Source organism: Diabrotica undecimpunctata, chromosome 1 (assembly GCF_040954645.1).
Source record: "Diabrotica undecimpunctata isolate CICGRU chromosome 1, icDiaUnde3, whole genome shotgun sequence".
In the NCBI taxonomy this organism is placed as follows: domain Eukaryota; kingdom Metazoa; phylum Arthropoda; class Insecta; order Coleoptera; family Chrysomelidae; genus Diabrotica; species Diabrotica undecimpunctata.
The window spans coordinates 15945388-15959682 of record NC_092803.1 but is presented as its reverse complement, the minus strand read 5'-3'; the positions used below and the strand labels follow the sequence as shown (position 1 = coordinate 15959682).

At 33.0% G+C, this 14295-nt stretch overlaps 1 protein-coding gene across 3 annotated transcripts in view; it reads left to right on the top strand.

Annotated features, from left to right (window-relative positions):
- The window catches only part of LOC140445298 (uncharacterized), a 34395-nt gene that overhangs the window by 14266 nt on the left and 5834 nt on the right, over positions 1-14295 (top strand). For 2 of the 3 annotated variants that reach the window (XM_072537268.1, XM_072537249.1), the window contains exons 1-2: positions 1379-1529; positions 11871-12018. In XM_072537268.1, coding sequence (XP_072393369.1) covers positions 11884-12018 — 135 coding nt within the window. In that variant the 5' untranslated portion in view covers positions 1379-1529; positions 11871-11883. Of the gene's footprint in view, positions 1-1378; positions 1530-11870; positions 12019-14295 lie in introns of those variants that run through there. The other variant, XM_072537257.1, reaches the window with a different exon arrangement.

Sequence of the window (14295 nt, the reverse complement as noted above, 5' to 3'; positions counted from 1 at the left end):
CTTTAATATTCCACTTTGTTCTGGGCCTACCTCGACTTCTGGGAAAAATTAGTTTCCTGGTCATAACTAGTCTAGGCATTCTCTTCGCTGACGAACCTGGTGATGGTAGATTCGTTATACAAAGCGATTAATTCGTTGTTGGTTCTTCTCTCCCACCCGTTTTCCGCCTTCCTTCCTCCGAATACGCATCTCAGTACTTTTCTTTCCCATCTTTCCAGAGTATTCTCTTTCTTCTTTTTAATGTAATTTTAATTTAATGTGCATGTTCCGCAGGAATATGTTGCTGTGGGTTTAAGTATTTTTTATATATATTCGGAGTTGCCTCGTCTAGAATCGCATTATTCATTTGGGCCCTTAAACTGCCTAATCTTTCCCTTTTATTTAAATTTATTCCCTTTTCACTATTCTGGCATCGAACTGCCATTTTTTTTTCCATTTTCGTCAAATCCTACACCCAGGTGTTCAAAATTTACCACCCTTTTAAAACTATAACTTTTACCACTTACAGATTTCACACTAAAATCTTCGTCTTTTTTTTCTCTTCTTCTTTTTTCTTTGCCTCCTCAATTATTTTTTCACTCACTCTTCTTAATTCTTTAGCGGTTCTTACTAAAATCGTTAGATCACCAGAAAATACCATGCACTGTTACTCATTTTTCATGATTGTTTCTTCTGGCTTCATGCTGCATTTTCTGATTACAGTTTCTAACACTAGGTTGGATAATGTAGTGGGTAAAGGATCTCCCTGTCTCAAGATTTTAAAAGAGTAAATTGATTTAAATGTGACCGTGCCAAACAATCTCACAGGTAGAGTTATTTAGTGTCATTTTTTCTAGTCTGATCAATTTTTTTGGTATACCCAAATGTTCCATTGTCCAATACATTTTGACTCTAGTGAATCTATCATATGCTTGTCTAAAATCCACAAACAAAACGTGCAGAGGCACTTTATCTGTTGTTTCTAAAGACAGAAAAATATAATGACAACTAATTTGTGTGTAATAATCATAATGTGGTAAATCTGGGCTAAAGCGGGAACATTTTCAATTACTAAATTTTTTATTCTGTTCAAATTGTCTGTGATTGCCAAAAGTATTGCCTATTTTAGGTTGTTAAAAAATCAAATCTTGTTCAATTTATAGAAACACCGTCATTAATGATAACTGCAGATACTTGTGCGATATAGTATTAGAAATTACGTAGGAATCTACAAAAATTAATCATCATAATAATATATCTGGTTTAAAGTCTATTTTTTAATCGCTGCATTCTGGGTACATTGAAATAATAAAATTAAAATCTCCTACTTGAACTTGGGCACCATGTTGGCCCGACGACAAGCTGATAACAAAAAAGATACTCGAACCTGCTTATCGGTCGTTTTTATAGAAGCAACATATTTTTATACTCTTTTATTCCGATTAGAAATCATTTGCTGTTGAAATTTTAAATTGTAGGGAACTAGACTAAAAACTTTTCAATTTTACCTTTACAACCAATCTGTGAAACTTTTTCAGTGTACTTTAAAGGTAAGAAATATTAATTTAGGAAACATTCGGGAATATATTTATATATGAAATGATTTTGGATCCGGTGAAGGATGATATTTCTGGTTTTTACGAAGTTTATGGAGCTCTTGATCCATTCTTTACTTCTTTTAATTTAATCTATTATTTTTTTATAGTCCTTATAAAGATCTTACGAGTATTATCTTCATCATTTCTTCTTTTGTCTGTCTCTATACATTCGGCAAAAACATTATTATCCTTAGGTTTCTAGCTGCGTTTTTATCTCTACATTTTTTTGTTCATTTTCTATTTGTGATACCAACCGGGTTTTCAGAAAAACTTCCTATTTTTGCAAAGTGTATGAGCCGGTTTACAAAAAAGTATAAAATAAAACAACTGTTTTGCTATTCTTACGTTTTTGATACATTCTTCACAATACAAATTTTCAATATACTTTTATAACCTGTTTGCCGAAAGTTTGTTCGTGCATTTAATGATTATTAATAATTTAGAAAATGTTTTAGAAAAGTTTATATAAATATGTTTTCACGATCTTTTAATTGCATTTCTGGATATTTCGCTTGCGTTTACTTTTATTTTCTTTATTTTACAATTATCTTCGAATTCAGTTCTTTCATTACCAAGTTTTACTACATTCTTCATGGTATTTATTTTATTTTGATACTGCCTATTGTTATGCCTTTTATGTCATTTACCTGTATCAGAAATGCCCAAGTGAATTCAAGCGGCATTTTTTGACATATTTGGCAATTATATTGTTCCCGTTTTTCCTTGATATCCTTGTCTTTGCAAATACATTGTAAATGGTTTTTATTGAGTGTCTATATTTTTAGTTTTGACTTTTTTCGAATTTTCGGTCGCAATTATCATGTAGCGTGTTATCGAAGCTTTTGCTACTTTTAGTTTTATTTGAAAATGCCGCCTAGAATACTCAAAATCAGCAAAATTATAGTGAAGGTTGCTTTAGTTTAAGTATGGGTTAAAAAGCTAGTTCTTTTGATATTTTTTACCTAAAATATATTTTGTTTTTACTAATTGATTTTTACCGACTTTTTCGATCACTTTCTACATTTTAGATTTAGGTTTATTCAACATGGCAGCAAGTCGATACTAACCAAATTTTGTTTGGGTTGTCTCTATTGAAACCTCAATCAAATTTTATACATTTTATAGTTTTTCCAGGCATTTTGTAATTCCTAGAACACTTTTCTGTGAAGACACCCATAGTTTTGAAATCACATTCAAAGTTTTATTTGATTTACTTATTTAGTTGTAAGCATTTTAACCTTTAGGTGCATGTCAAGTTGGGTTCTGTATTCTTGTTATTTGTATTTCCATAATAGTCCAATAATTCGGGCGGAAAATAGGACCTTACCTCCCAATTATGGGAGGTCATAATTATGGATATAAATGTTATAAATGGGCTAAGTGTGTTTTTCGTTTTTAAGGGACTAAAACTACCCCTAAATGGAAAAATAGGAAAACAGGTATTTAAGCGTATCGTGCATTCAATCTGATTGAATTAAGCAAAAATAAACATATTCAATGATAAATTTGTACTTTAATACAAATTGTTGCCAGATTCCCAGAACCGAATGCATAGTCATATTGGTGTGACTATTTGTTTGTAGACCAAACACTTGTTATCCATGGGCAGCTTTTAATTCATTCCAAGCATTCAGTTGTATATTCTGTATCTTAATTGAGGTACTTCTTATTTTGTCTTTTTATACACTCCTCAACGAAATCTCGTAACAAGATGCACATCAAGGTTCCTTAGAATAACCGCAATAGATCTTGGGATGTTAGTTATTTCACCATTGAAGTGTTGCTTTCTATTGGTGAAAATTATGTGCACGAATTTGGTCTCGTTTAGTTTTATACTCCATTTTTTCGTCCATTTATCTAGTTCAGAGTATTTTAGATTCCTTATAACGTCATCGTTATTCCCAATTGTTAGAACATGTGTATCGTCCGTAATTCATTATTTCGACATGATACATAATGTATATTGTACAATGCCCTTCCACCGATCTGAATAAAAGTTCAAATTTTACAACATACATTAATCATTAGCTAGTGATCTAATTTCAGAGGCCTTTAGAATAAATTTGGTAATTTATTCCTTTGTTAAAATTTTTAATTTTTCGGGTTATAACCTCAAGCTTAAGCAATGAACGCAATCATGTTTGACTGCGAAAGTTGATTTCAACATCTAGTATTGACCATAAAGATGTCATATTTGAATAATGCTGCAAAATATTTGCAATCATATTTAAAAAAAAAGTCCTCAAATTTTTATCCCTGCATAAATCCATGAAACGTTTACAGTTTTGCTGTTGTTTTTAACATGTATCTGTAGAATGTAGTAGAACGGCTATTTTCCACAGGATCACGTCCATGATCCATGATTGTCACTATCTTCCTGCAAATATATTATTAATTCATCTGGAGATGGATGATTTTTGGAGAAAAATCCAAGTCCATATTTTTGTCTGCCAAAATCGTTTTGGAGCAGCCCACACTGATTCAATTGGATTTAAGTCCGGGTGGTAGAGTGGTAGTCTTAAGACAGGGGGACCTGAATCATTCATAATCTGATCTATCTCATATGTTTTATGTCTGGATTTGTGATTTTTTATTATGCTATATAATTCTGCTTTTATCATTTCTTCTGAAAATGGATTGTTCCACTGTCTTAACCACTCCTTTATTTTGTCTTTTCTGCACCCTATACTGTGACATTTTTGAATCTTGTGATATGGTGCATTGTCTATAACTAATACATTACGTGCTGGTATGTTTGGAATAAGTTTTATTATAGAATTTCCCCTTTGAACACTGAGTTATGAAACCTTCGGTTATATTGCCTTGTCCAGTTTTTGTCATGAGTATAACAGAAATGAATATGTTTCATCCATGTAAATTATGGGCCGATTTTCTTCCCTATAATGTTTAACATTCTCAAAAAAAACTTCTACAGAGCACTTGTACAGGAATCCATTTTTGCCTGACATATAAATTTATTATTATACGACGAAGTGAACCTCTGACAAAATCGTCCAAATAAGATTTTGGAACAGATTTTATTCTTTTGTTACTAGGCGTAAAAAGTGATATAGAAGTACCTTCTATATTTTTTTATTTCTCGAGAGATCCATTTTATAGTACTTAAAGTTTATTGCTAATGCAGCACGATTCTGTACTTTTTTAAAATCTTTAACACGCTGATTTACATTTTCTATTACCTCCAACATTGGTCCAGACAAGGCTTTACTTTCTTGCTTTTCTTGCTTTGCAATATTGATTCAAAATTAATTATTGCTTTAAAAAGTCAATCACAATAACAGCTCTTCCAATACAGGCAAGAGAAAAATCAATATTTTTTTTTCAAACTGTACAAGCACCTCGCTCTCAGCGATCGCGAAATAAAAATGATGTATTTTGTTACTGTTCATTGCGCAACTGAGGTAAAGCATAAGGTATGATCGTCCAAGTTCAGCTCATGGTGGCACCCTAACTCTTTCTGCAAATAATGATTTCTCTCCTATAACAAAATATGACTTTCTGTTGAATGAATCCTTTTTTGAGTTTTCATTGGTTTATAACAAGAATCTTAACTTATACATGCGTTGCATTTATAGATCACCTAATTCTTCCACGGAACTATTTTTTCAGAACCTGTTAAATTTGTTAGACGATCTACTCAATAAAAGCAGAAAGATTCTATGCGGTGACTCGAATATTAATTACGCTGTTGCTTTTGCTACCCAATCATCCTTGGTCAATATATTCGAATCTTATGGTTCCACAATGTACGTTAATTCTCCTATAAAAATTACTGAAACAACATCTACCATAATTGATTATATTGTCTTAGATTTCTCACCTCTTGATGTACGCTCTACAATTATTAATGCAGGCGTATCTGATCATAAAGCAGTATATACCAAGTTTAACTGTCTTAACAAACAATCCTCGCTTGTCCTCGCAAGGGCTTGTCTTTATTTTTAATTAGGCATTACCTTTAATTACAATTAAGTTAAAAACATCACAAACCTGGACGACCAAAGTATCCGCGTATCAACAAGGAATATGCGTTCACTACCGTACAAGAAATTTACTACCAACGTCTTTGTTACTGAATATATCTTCAAGTACTGAGGAACCTATCTAAAACTTATCAAAACAGCTAAAAAAAATGTGCTGGGAATCAGAATCGTCTGGAAAGCTCTAAAAATATTGCAAGAGAAACTTGGTCCATAATAAACGATCTTCGAAAAAAAAATAAAACAGCTCAAACATTTTCTCTTCCATACCCTAAAAATCTAAATGAATACTTCGCTAATGTGAGTAAAAATATAACATCAACTATTTTGCCACAACAAGATCCTCTTTCCTATCTCTCCAATTCAAAAAAGGTCTCGAATTTATTCTTTATAAGACCAGTTGATAAATCTGAACTGATCTAAACAATCAGTAGTATTAAAAGCAAGTCTTCATGTAGTACTGATGGACTATCCATAAAAATTTTCATAAATCTCTCAAAAAATGTCTTGAAATGCCTGGTCTCACTAATTAACGATTCCTTTGAAAAAGGTATATTTCTAGAGTGCCTAAAGACAGCCATTACTATTCCTCTTCATAAGGGTGGTGAAAAATCTAATATCTACAACTATAGACCTATTGCCTTACTACCGGTCCTATCCAAAATTATTGAGAGACTTATAAAATTCCGACTTATGTCCTTTTTCGTTGATAACAACATTTTATAACAAAGTCAGTTCGGCTTTTTATCTAATAAATGTACCAGCGATGCTATGTTTTCTGTACTACCTGAGGTCTATCAAGCACTAAACAATAATCTTTATACTGCCACTCTTTTTGTGACTATGCCAAAGCTTTTGATTGCGTAAATTACGACATTTTGATAAAAAACTAAATTTCTACGGAATTCGAGGTGTTTCTTTGAATTGGTTTCAATCTTACTTGAGGAATAGGAAACAACTAGTTAGAGCAAATGATACTGACTCTAGTCACAAAAGCATTATATGTGGAGTACCACAAGGTTCAGTATTGGGTCCTCTACCTTTCCATATCTTTATAAATGACATAAGTAACTTAAAAATCGATGGAAAAATTTTTCTTTTTGCTGATGATACCATATTACCTAGAGGAACTCTAATATTGCAACTCTTCATGCAATTATACCTTCTGATCTACTTAAAATAAAAACCTGGTCTGACTCTAATTTCCTCTCTTTTAACGTGGATAAGACAGTAGCATTATCCGATAAAGAAGCTCTTCAACCCTTGCTTTTTAATAACAGCCTGATTAATACCGTTGATTCTGTAAAATTTCTTGGTATTTTTATAGACAACAACCTTAAATGATCCCTTCCTATTGATTTATTAAGTAAGAAACTAGCCTCAGCCTGCTATGCAATAAGATCTGTTTTGAAGGAAATCAATTTAGCATCTTCCAAAATAACATATTTTTCTTTGTTCGAGTCTCATCTTCGATATGGCCTTACTTTTTGGGGTTCTAGTACAGCTGCCCAATCTGATGTTATTTTTAAATTACAAAAAAGAGCATTACGGTATTTTTTTGGCCTCAGTAGAATAACACATTATTGCAGAAGCTACTTAAAAAATCACGGGATTTTAACTCTTCCCTCTTTATATATTCTAGAAACTTTTTGCTTAATTCGTAAAAACGTACATGTTTTTTCCAGCAAGACCTAATCATGACTACTCCACCAGAAATTCAAGCTTCGATGTGTATTTACCGATCACGTCCACTGAGTTAGTAAAGAATTTAGAACAAATTTACAACTTCTTTCCTTAAGTTCCGTAAATTGACAAAAGCCTATCTATCTGAAAGACCATGTTATTCGATTGAAGAGTTTCTTAATGAATAACTAAGAAATTACAGTACATTTAGGTACAAACAACCAAAGTATTTTTATATATATTTGGGTATCACATGCAGCAACTTAAACTTATTCGTAAACTTGGTAAATTTAGTTAAATTTTGCAATGTATTGTATATTTGATTATCTTCTATTTTGTAATATTGACGATTTATGTAATTTTAGTAAATTTTAATTGTTATTTTATTTTTGACTTTTTGTAAGCTTTGTCCATAAAATTGTACATCTTTCAATGACAGTAAAGCATTATTTATATTCTATCAAAAAGACCAAGTCTCAAGCTAAGTATATTTAATGAGTAGTACGTAGGACAATCAGCATTCTTCGATTCTTGCCGATAGACTTATCGATTATCCGTGACAAGCTGCACCATTTCATTCAGTTCAATTTTTATTCGATTCGATTCATGAAATTAAATTAATTGTTTTTTTCTTATTTTTATCATTGTTTCACGCAATCGATAAACAAACAAAACTCAAATGTTCCTACTAATTCCATTAAAATTGTAGCAGTATACAAAAGTTTTTCACATTTATTAATGAATGTCTAGGAATAAAAATGTGGCGGTGTAATTCTTATACCAAACTGGCGACTTCGGAATTAAATGTCGGGAAATTTAACTTAGGGGCTATGTCAATGGAAAATAGAGTCGCTAAATGTATCTGTGAGACCATTTTCATAATTGCACAAACTTTCCAGGCTATTAAATAAATTTTCCGTTAAAAATTCAAACTAAAGAATTTTTGCCGTTAGAGGCATTTATCAGGGCCTTTATGGTCATCATTTCGTTGTTTATCAGACCAATAAATTGCGTTTTTTAATAGAAAAAATCACAAAATGGGAAGAGTTTTGAATAATCCTTATCGTACTGTATAATTTTGTAATCTACATAAAAAGCTCTAAGAAAACCACGAAATTCATTGTCTATAAGATAAAAGAAACAGTCCAACACTCAAATCTCACAAAATTGGTTGTTTGTTTTTCTAATAGTGATATATTTAGTTTCCTCTTTGACGGTCGCCTATAAGATCGCGAAATGTTCTTTTGTTTGTACTAGGAAGTAGTTGTAATTTATTACCAGTTTGCTCTAAATAAAAAGTTATTTAGGAAAAGAGGGAAAATTGATATTTTTTCATACTAACTAGTCCAGAAAGTGGAACAGTAAAAAGTTTGAACGGGAGATGCTCTAATTGCGTAAGAGTTTAAAAACAAAAAGTTTGACAAATGATGTTTCGATTGCAAATTATTTTTTAAGTGAATTATTTCAGAAGATTATTGTTATGTCATAAACTGATGGTTAACGCTATCGATTGAGCAGTAACTGAAGTCTACAAAATTCGAATTTTTTTCTTTATTAAATACTATGTTTATATGGGAATAAGCCCCAATTACATTTTATCTTAAAAATCTCCGGGAATCGTTCTCAAAACATATTATTAAATAATTTAGTTGAAAAACGGTGTATATAACCATAGACATATAATACAAATATACTGACTGTTGCAATACGGGCCCGTTCCCCCAGTGCGACAGAGAAAACTGACGCAAAGCAGTCCCTGCATCTTTTTCTAATTGACTGAATTTATCGACCACGTAATCTAAATGATCTATAAACCCATTGAGTCTTTTACATCTGAAGGGTAAGGGGAAAAACAAACGATGTCCATTTTATAAGAATTTCAGGTAATCAACTCATTGTGTTGACAATATCCGGTCCCAAACACGTGCTAAATTGTATGGGAATAATACCAACGGTGTCCAAATAAGAAAGCATTAGAAAATACCCATACTGGTTTAAAATAAACGTTGTCCGCGCGGTACTGGTAAACAACCGACGTAGTCCAACTAGTTGCATAGCAACGACAGTTAACAGGGCGTGACAATTTTACGTCATGTTTTGTTCTTTTCGTCTTTCGCGGCAGTTTATGTCAAGATGAGTTCGAGTGAAGAATATTTGTGTGACGATCTGTTAAAAAAAACCAAGAAACGACAGAAAATTGGTCGAACTGCAGATGTAATGAAAAAGTTAAGATTGCAGGCTCACGAGTTAGGAGATGATTGTAAGTGTAACAGACTGAAGTGTTTTGAAAACACTACTGCTCAAGAGAGGCAAAACATACTTAACGGATTCAATCAACTAGGATCAATTGATGCTCAAAACTGTTATTTAGCTGGATTGATTGCTGTATTGCCAGTTGTAAGACGAAGGTCACGACAAGTCGATGGAGAACAACATCATGATGCCACCTATCGCTACAGAATATGAGTGAATATAATAGAAGAAATATCTGTCTGCAGTAGTGCTTTTACTGCAATGCATGGTATCACTAGATCTAAGTTGGTTCATATTCAAGCATCTCTGAAAACATCCGGACTTGCTCCTGTCGAAAAAAGAGGAAAGCATTCTTCGAAACATCGTCAGTTAACTTCTGATTTGAGTAACCAAATTCAGCAACATATTGCTTCATTTCGGGGCAGGTTAAGTCATTATAGCATTCAGGACTCGAAAAAAGTGTATTTAAGTGAAGAGTTAAATATTATGAAAATGTTCCAAATGTTTAAAGAAAAGTATCCTATTGCATCTGTTTCATATGACACGTACCGAAATATCTTTAATAACAAATTCAACATTTCATTTGGATACCAAAGGGCAGATACCTGTAGCAAGTGTGATGAGTTTAATGCAAAAATCAAGACTTTTCATTCTGTTGACGATGCAGCACAGATAAAAGCTCTATCTACTGAAAATAACTTGCACAAAAGTCGTGCCCAAGTTTTCTATGATAGAAAACGAGCCCGAATAAAAGCTAGGAGAACTTTTGAATATGAATCAATCGTCATGGACTACCAGAAAAACATTTCGCTACCCAACATCAGCACTAACGATGTTTATTAGAGGAGACAACTTTCTATGTTTTCTTTCAACATTCATGTGCCGTCTTCAGGAAAATCCTGTTTTTTTACATATCCTGAATATGTGTCAAGGAAAGGATCCGACGAGGTATCATCGTTTCTCTTCTATTTCATTTTTAATGAACTACCAACAGAAGTCCGTCAATTTCACATTTTCTGCGACTCAGCTGGTGGACAAAATAAAAATTTCACAGTTGTTCGGCTACTTCATTACATTGTCCATGACATAAAGCGTCTAGATACTATTCAAGTTACATTCCCCATTAGAGGACATTCGTATCTAGAATGTGATAAAAACATGGGCTTGATAAATTTGAAGACTAAGATGGAACTACCCGTAGATTGGATAAATGTGTTAAAAGATGCAAGAAAAAAGCCGGAACCGTTCAAAGTTATAGACGTGGACCAGACATTAACGAAACAGTGGACTACATTTCTCCAAGAAAAATTTATTCGTAAGTGTCCAATAGCTCTGAACAAGTAAGAGAACTTCGATTGGTGAAAGACAAACGCGGATTGGTTTTTTACCGAACCACTTATAATGGCATTTGGGAAAGCAAGCAAATAACAGGTAGATCAATAAAATCTGTTGTTCCAAGAAAAATGAAAGATGGCGAATTTGAGCTACCAAGTCAAGCATACCATAGACCATTACCGATTTCCCAGGCTAAGTACAACGATTTACAAGTTTTAAAACGATTTTGTCTTCAAAATGCTCAAGAATTTTACGAAACATTGCTATACAAATGAAAAATCTCTGTGTAGGCTTATGTAGAAAGTGGACAACGTTGGTTTTTAACAAGTTATTTGTGACGTTAACGTGCTTTTTTATTTTTTCAACAAAATCTAATAATGTTAAGTTCGTATTCTTTTGTTTAGATATTAATAATATAGTAATAAACTACTTAAAAATATTTGTATGCAGTTTTATTTATTTCTAAGATCATAACCAGCAGATTAGTCACGTTGATTAACTTTTCTCTGTAAGTTACTTTTGTGACATCGTTTGTTTTTTCCCCTTACCCTTCATCTATCATCTCTTTTTCATTTTTAGTCCATATTTTTCACAAAAATTGCTTGTCTTGTTTAGTAGTTGTTGTTCAAAAGAGCTTGCCATAATCACGGTGTCATCTGCATGTCTTATGTTGTTAATAGTTCTTTCCGAAAATGTTAATCTTCACTTTCAAATACTAAAAAATGCTATATAAGTATAACAAATATTCTTATAATTATCTTGCTTTTATCGTTGTGCAGACTGGTTATAACCTAACTGGTTATAAAACTAAATTATTAGAAGAATTTTTTACCAAAAACAAAATTTGTTTAATTCATTAATGTTTTGTATTTTGGGAACTATTTCCGAAGTGAAAATCGAAATGTCAAATAAACCTAATTTTAAAGTAAAATTGTGGCTTATTCTCAACAAAAATAGTAAAAAAACAACCCAAGAAATTTATATGACGAGATGTATTCTCTAATGTCATTCTTTCTTTTAGAATCTAAATAAAAATGGCAACAGAAGTAAGTGCAGCTCCAGTTACACAATCCCACCCAACCTGTTTGGAGTCTGTCAACAGATTTTCAAAGCTTCCAGTTGTTGATTCTACCATCAAGACAGCTACAAGTCTATACGAGAAAGTAAAGGTGAGTAAAAACATAATTTAGTATAATTAATTAGAAAAATTTAAAGGAAAACATCCTTTGCAAATGAAAAAAGTATCAAGGGTATTTGATGCAGCTCAGGTTGAGCTGTATTTATCATGTATCTTACTTCTGCCGGTATGATTTCTGAACCTTTTTCTAACTGCCGTAGTTCCATATCATTTGGTCTATGATCTTTAAGGTGCTCTATAATGTATGAGCTTTAAGTGTTCAGAAGCTTCATAGTATGGTATAATTAGACTCAAACCCTGACATCCAAAGTAAAAGTTATTCTACAACACCAAATTGTTCTATATGATCCACATATAGTTCAGTAAAAAGTTACACTATTTCGAGCGTCATGTTTGGGGGAGTGGGAGGAGAAATCGCTAAATTCCTCCTCTTCTACATCTTCGTCTATGATAGTTGTGTCACTATTATCACATCCTAGGCCTGAGCAATTGCTGCATATGCTTGAGCAGTTTAGACCACTCTTTCTCCACTCACAGTTACGGATGCATTCGTCTTTGCACAAGTACACACTATGAGGGAAAGTAATTGCTCGGAAGTTGTAGCACGTACTCTTGTAATTGGTGGCAGGTGTTCGTTAATCTTCTTCCAACCCCACTCAAGCGGAGTTCTTTTCTCATTCAGCCACTGATGTATTCTGGCTGAAAGCTCCTAAAGCGGGGGAAGTGCAGAGCAAAGAATGTATAGGCTGCTTTGCAATAGCCTTCAGGTAAGACTGATATCGAAAACAATCTAGATCTTATATGTTCCTGGCACCAAACATCGCAAGAGGGAAATGCTTTCCGGCGTCAGCTACTGCACTGAGATCAGCTTTGGCTTGCACTTGACAGTATCATTTTTCCCTTCTTGTAGATAGCTGATACCGTGTCACATGCTGTAAAGGCGTATATTGCATGGAGTACATCCTTCATTTTTGGTGTTGATTGCCTTTCTTTGGTACTACCATTTTCAATTTCTTCTCTGATGGTGCGTGGACAGTCAACAAAACTGGCAGGTCCGTGTCATCACCAATAACACAAGATTCATTCTTTCTTACCTTCATCAATAGCTGTTAAAACTATTAATAAGTCAGCGTCACCCGATGCTTGATAAACTGTGCAACCACATATTTGCAAGTGTACTATAAGAAGTGAAATAAGGCCCATTTTGTTGTTCTTCTTCTTCAAGTGCCATCTCCGCGGCGGAGGTCGGCAATCATCATAGCTATTCGAACTTTTGAGACGGCTGCGTCTCAAATTTTGTTGTTAGCGTTACCTAAAAGTCTACTTTGGTTTATATTTACATAGAGTCTTCAACTTTTACTTCAATGCTAGAACGTGCGCTGTCTATGTCTTCTTATGTTTTGTATTTCCTTGCTGGTATTCATCAAATACAACAGTCGCTGTTCCGTAATGAGTAATTACGTAGTCTCTGTATTGCTCGCAAATCTGTTTGAAGGTAGCTAGCCGTCGCCAGATAACACGATGAAAGAAGTGACCTCCATCAATGATCTATGACATTTTCCCTGAACCTAGAGTACATGATGATTTTTCTGTGTCTGGAACCAAAACAGTAGCCATTGAAGATTTGCTTCCGGTTCTCACCAAGCCAGATTCGTCAAACAAAGATCGAGGATACGAACATAGTTCATATTGAAATATTTCTTCAAGTCTCTCATCACTCCTTACTGTGCACACCATCCGATGTTTGGGATTACAATACCGTGGTGGTGCTAATTGTGATCGACCTGGTAATAGATCCTAGGAACTTAACAGCTAACTTTGTTTTCAAGTGTATCTCATTGAATGTTTTATTTTCAATGTCTTTCAAATCCATATTTACGAATTTAAATGCTTTATCACAGTTGACGTTTTCATCTCCTATAACCTCTGTTGATAAGGAAGAGAGTTCAGGTGTTTTAATTTTTTAATACTTCGTAATTATTTAATTTTTTTTACTTTTATTTAATTAATTTCTCGTAATTTATGTACACCCTTCGTAACTTTGGAACCGCTTGTTTTAGAAGGATTCAAATTTAATGTAAAATATTTTTGTATAGAACATTGTTTACGCCAAACCGCATAGTTTTAAAAATATTTGCGAAAAACGTAAAAAACTACTAATTTAGCTACTTCTCTAATTATACCATACGATCAAGTGTTGTCTCATTCGTCAAATAATATTTTGGTATATATGTGATGGTTCTTTCATAAGTTTTTTGTGAGTGTTATGTATACCCTGTCTAGAAACCAATAGTTTCATTTCTTTGCA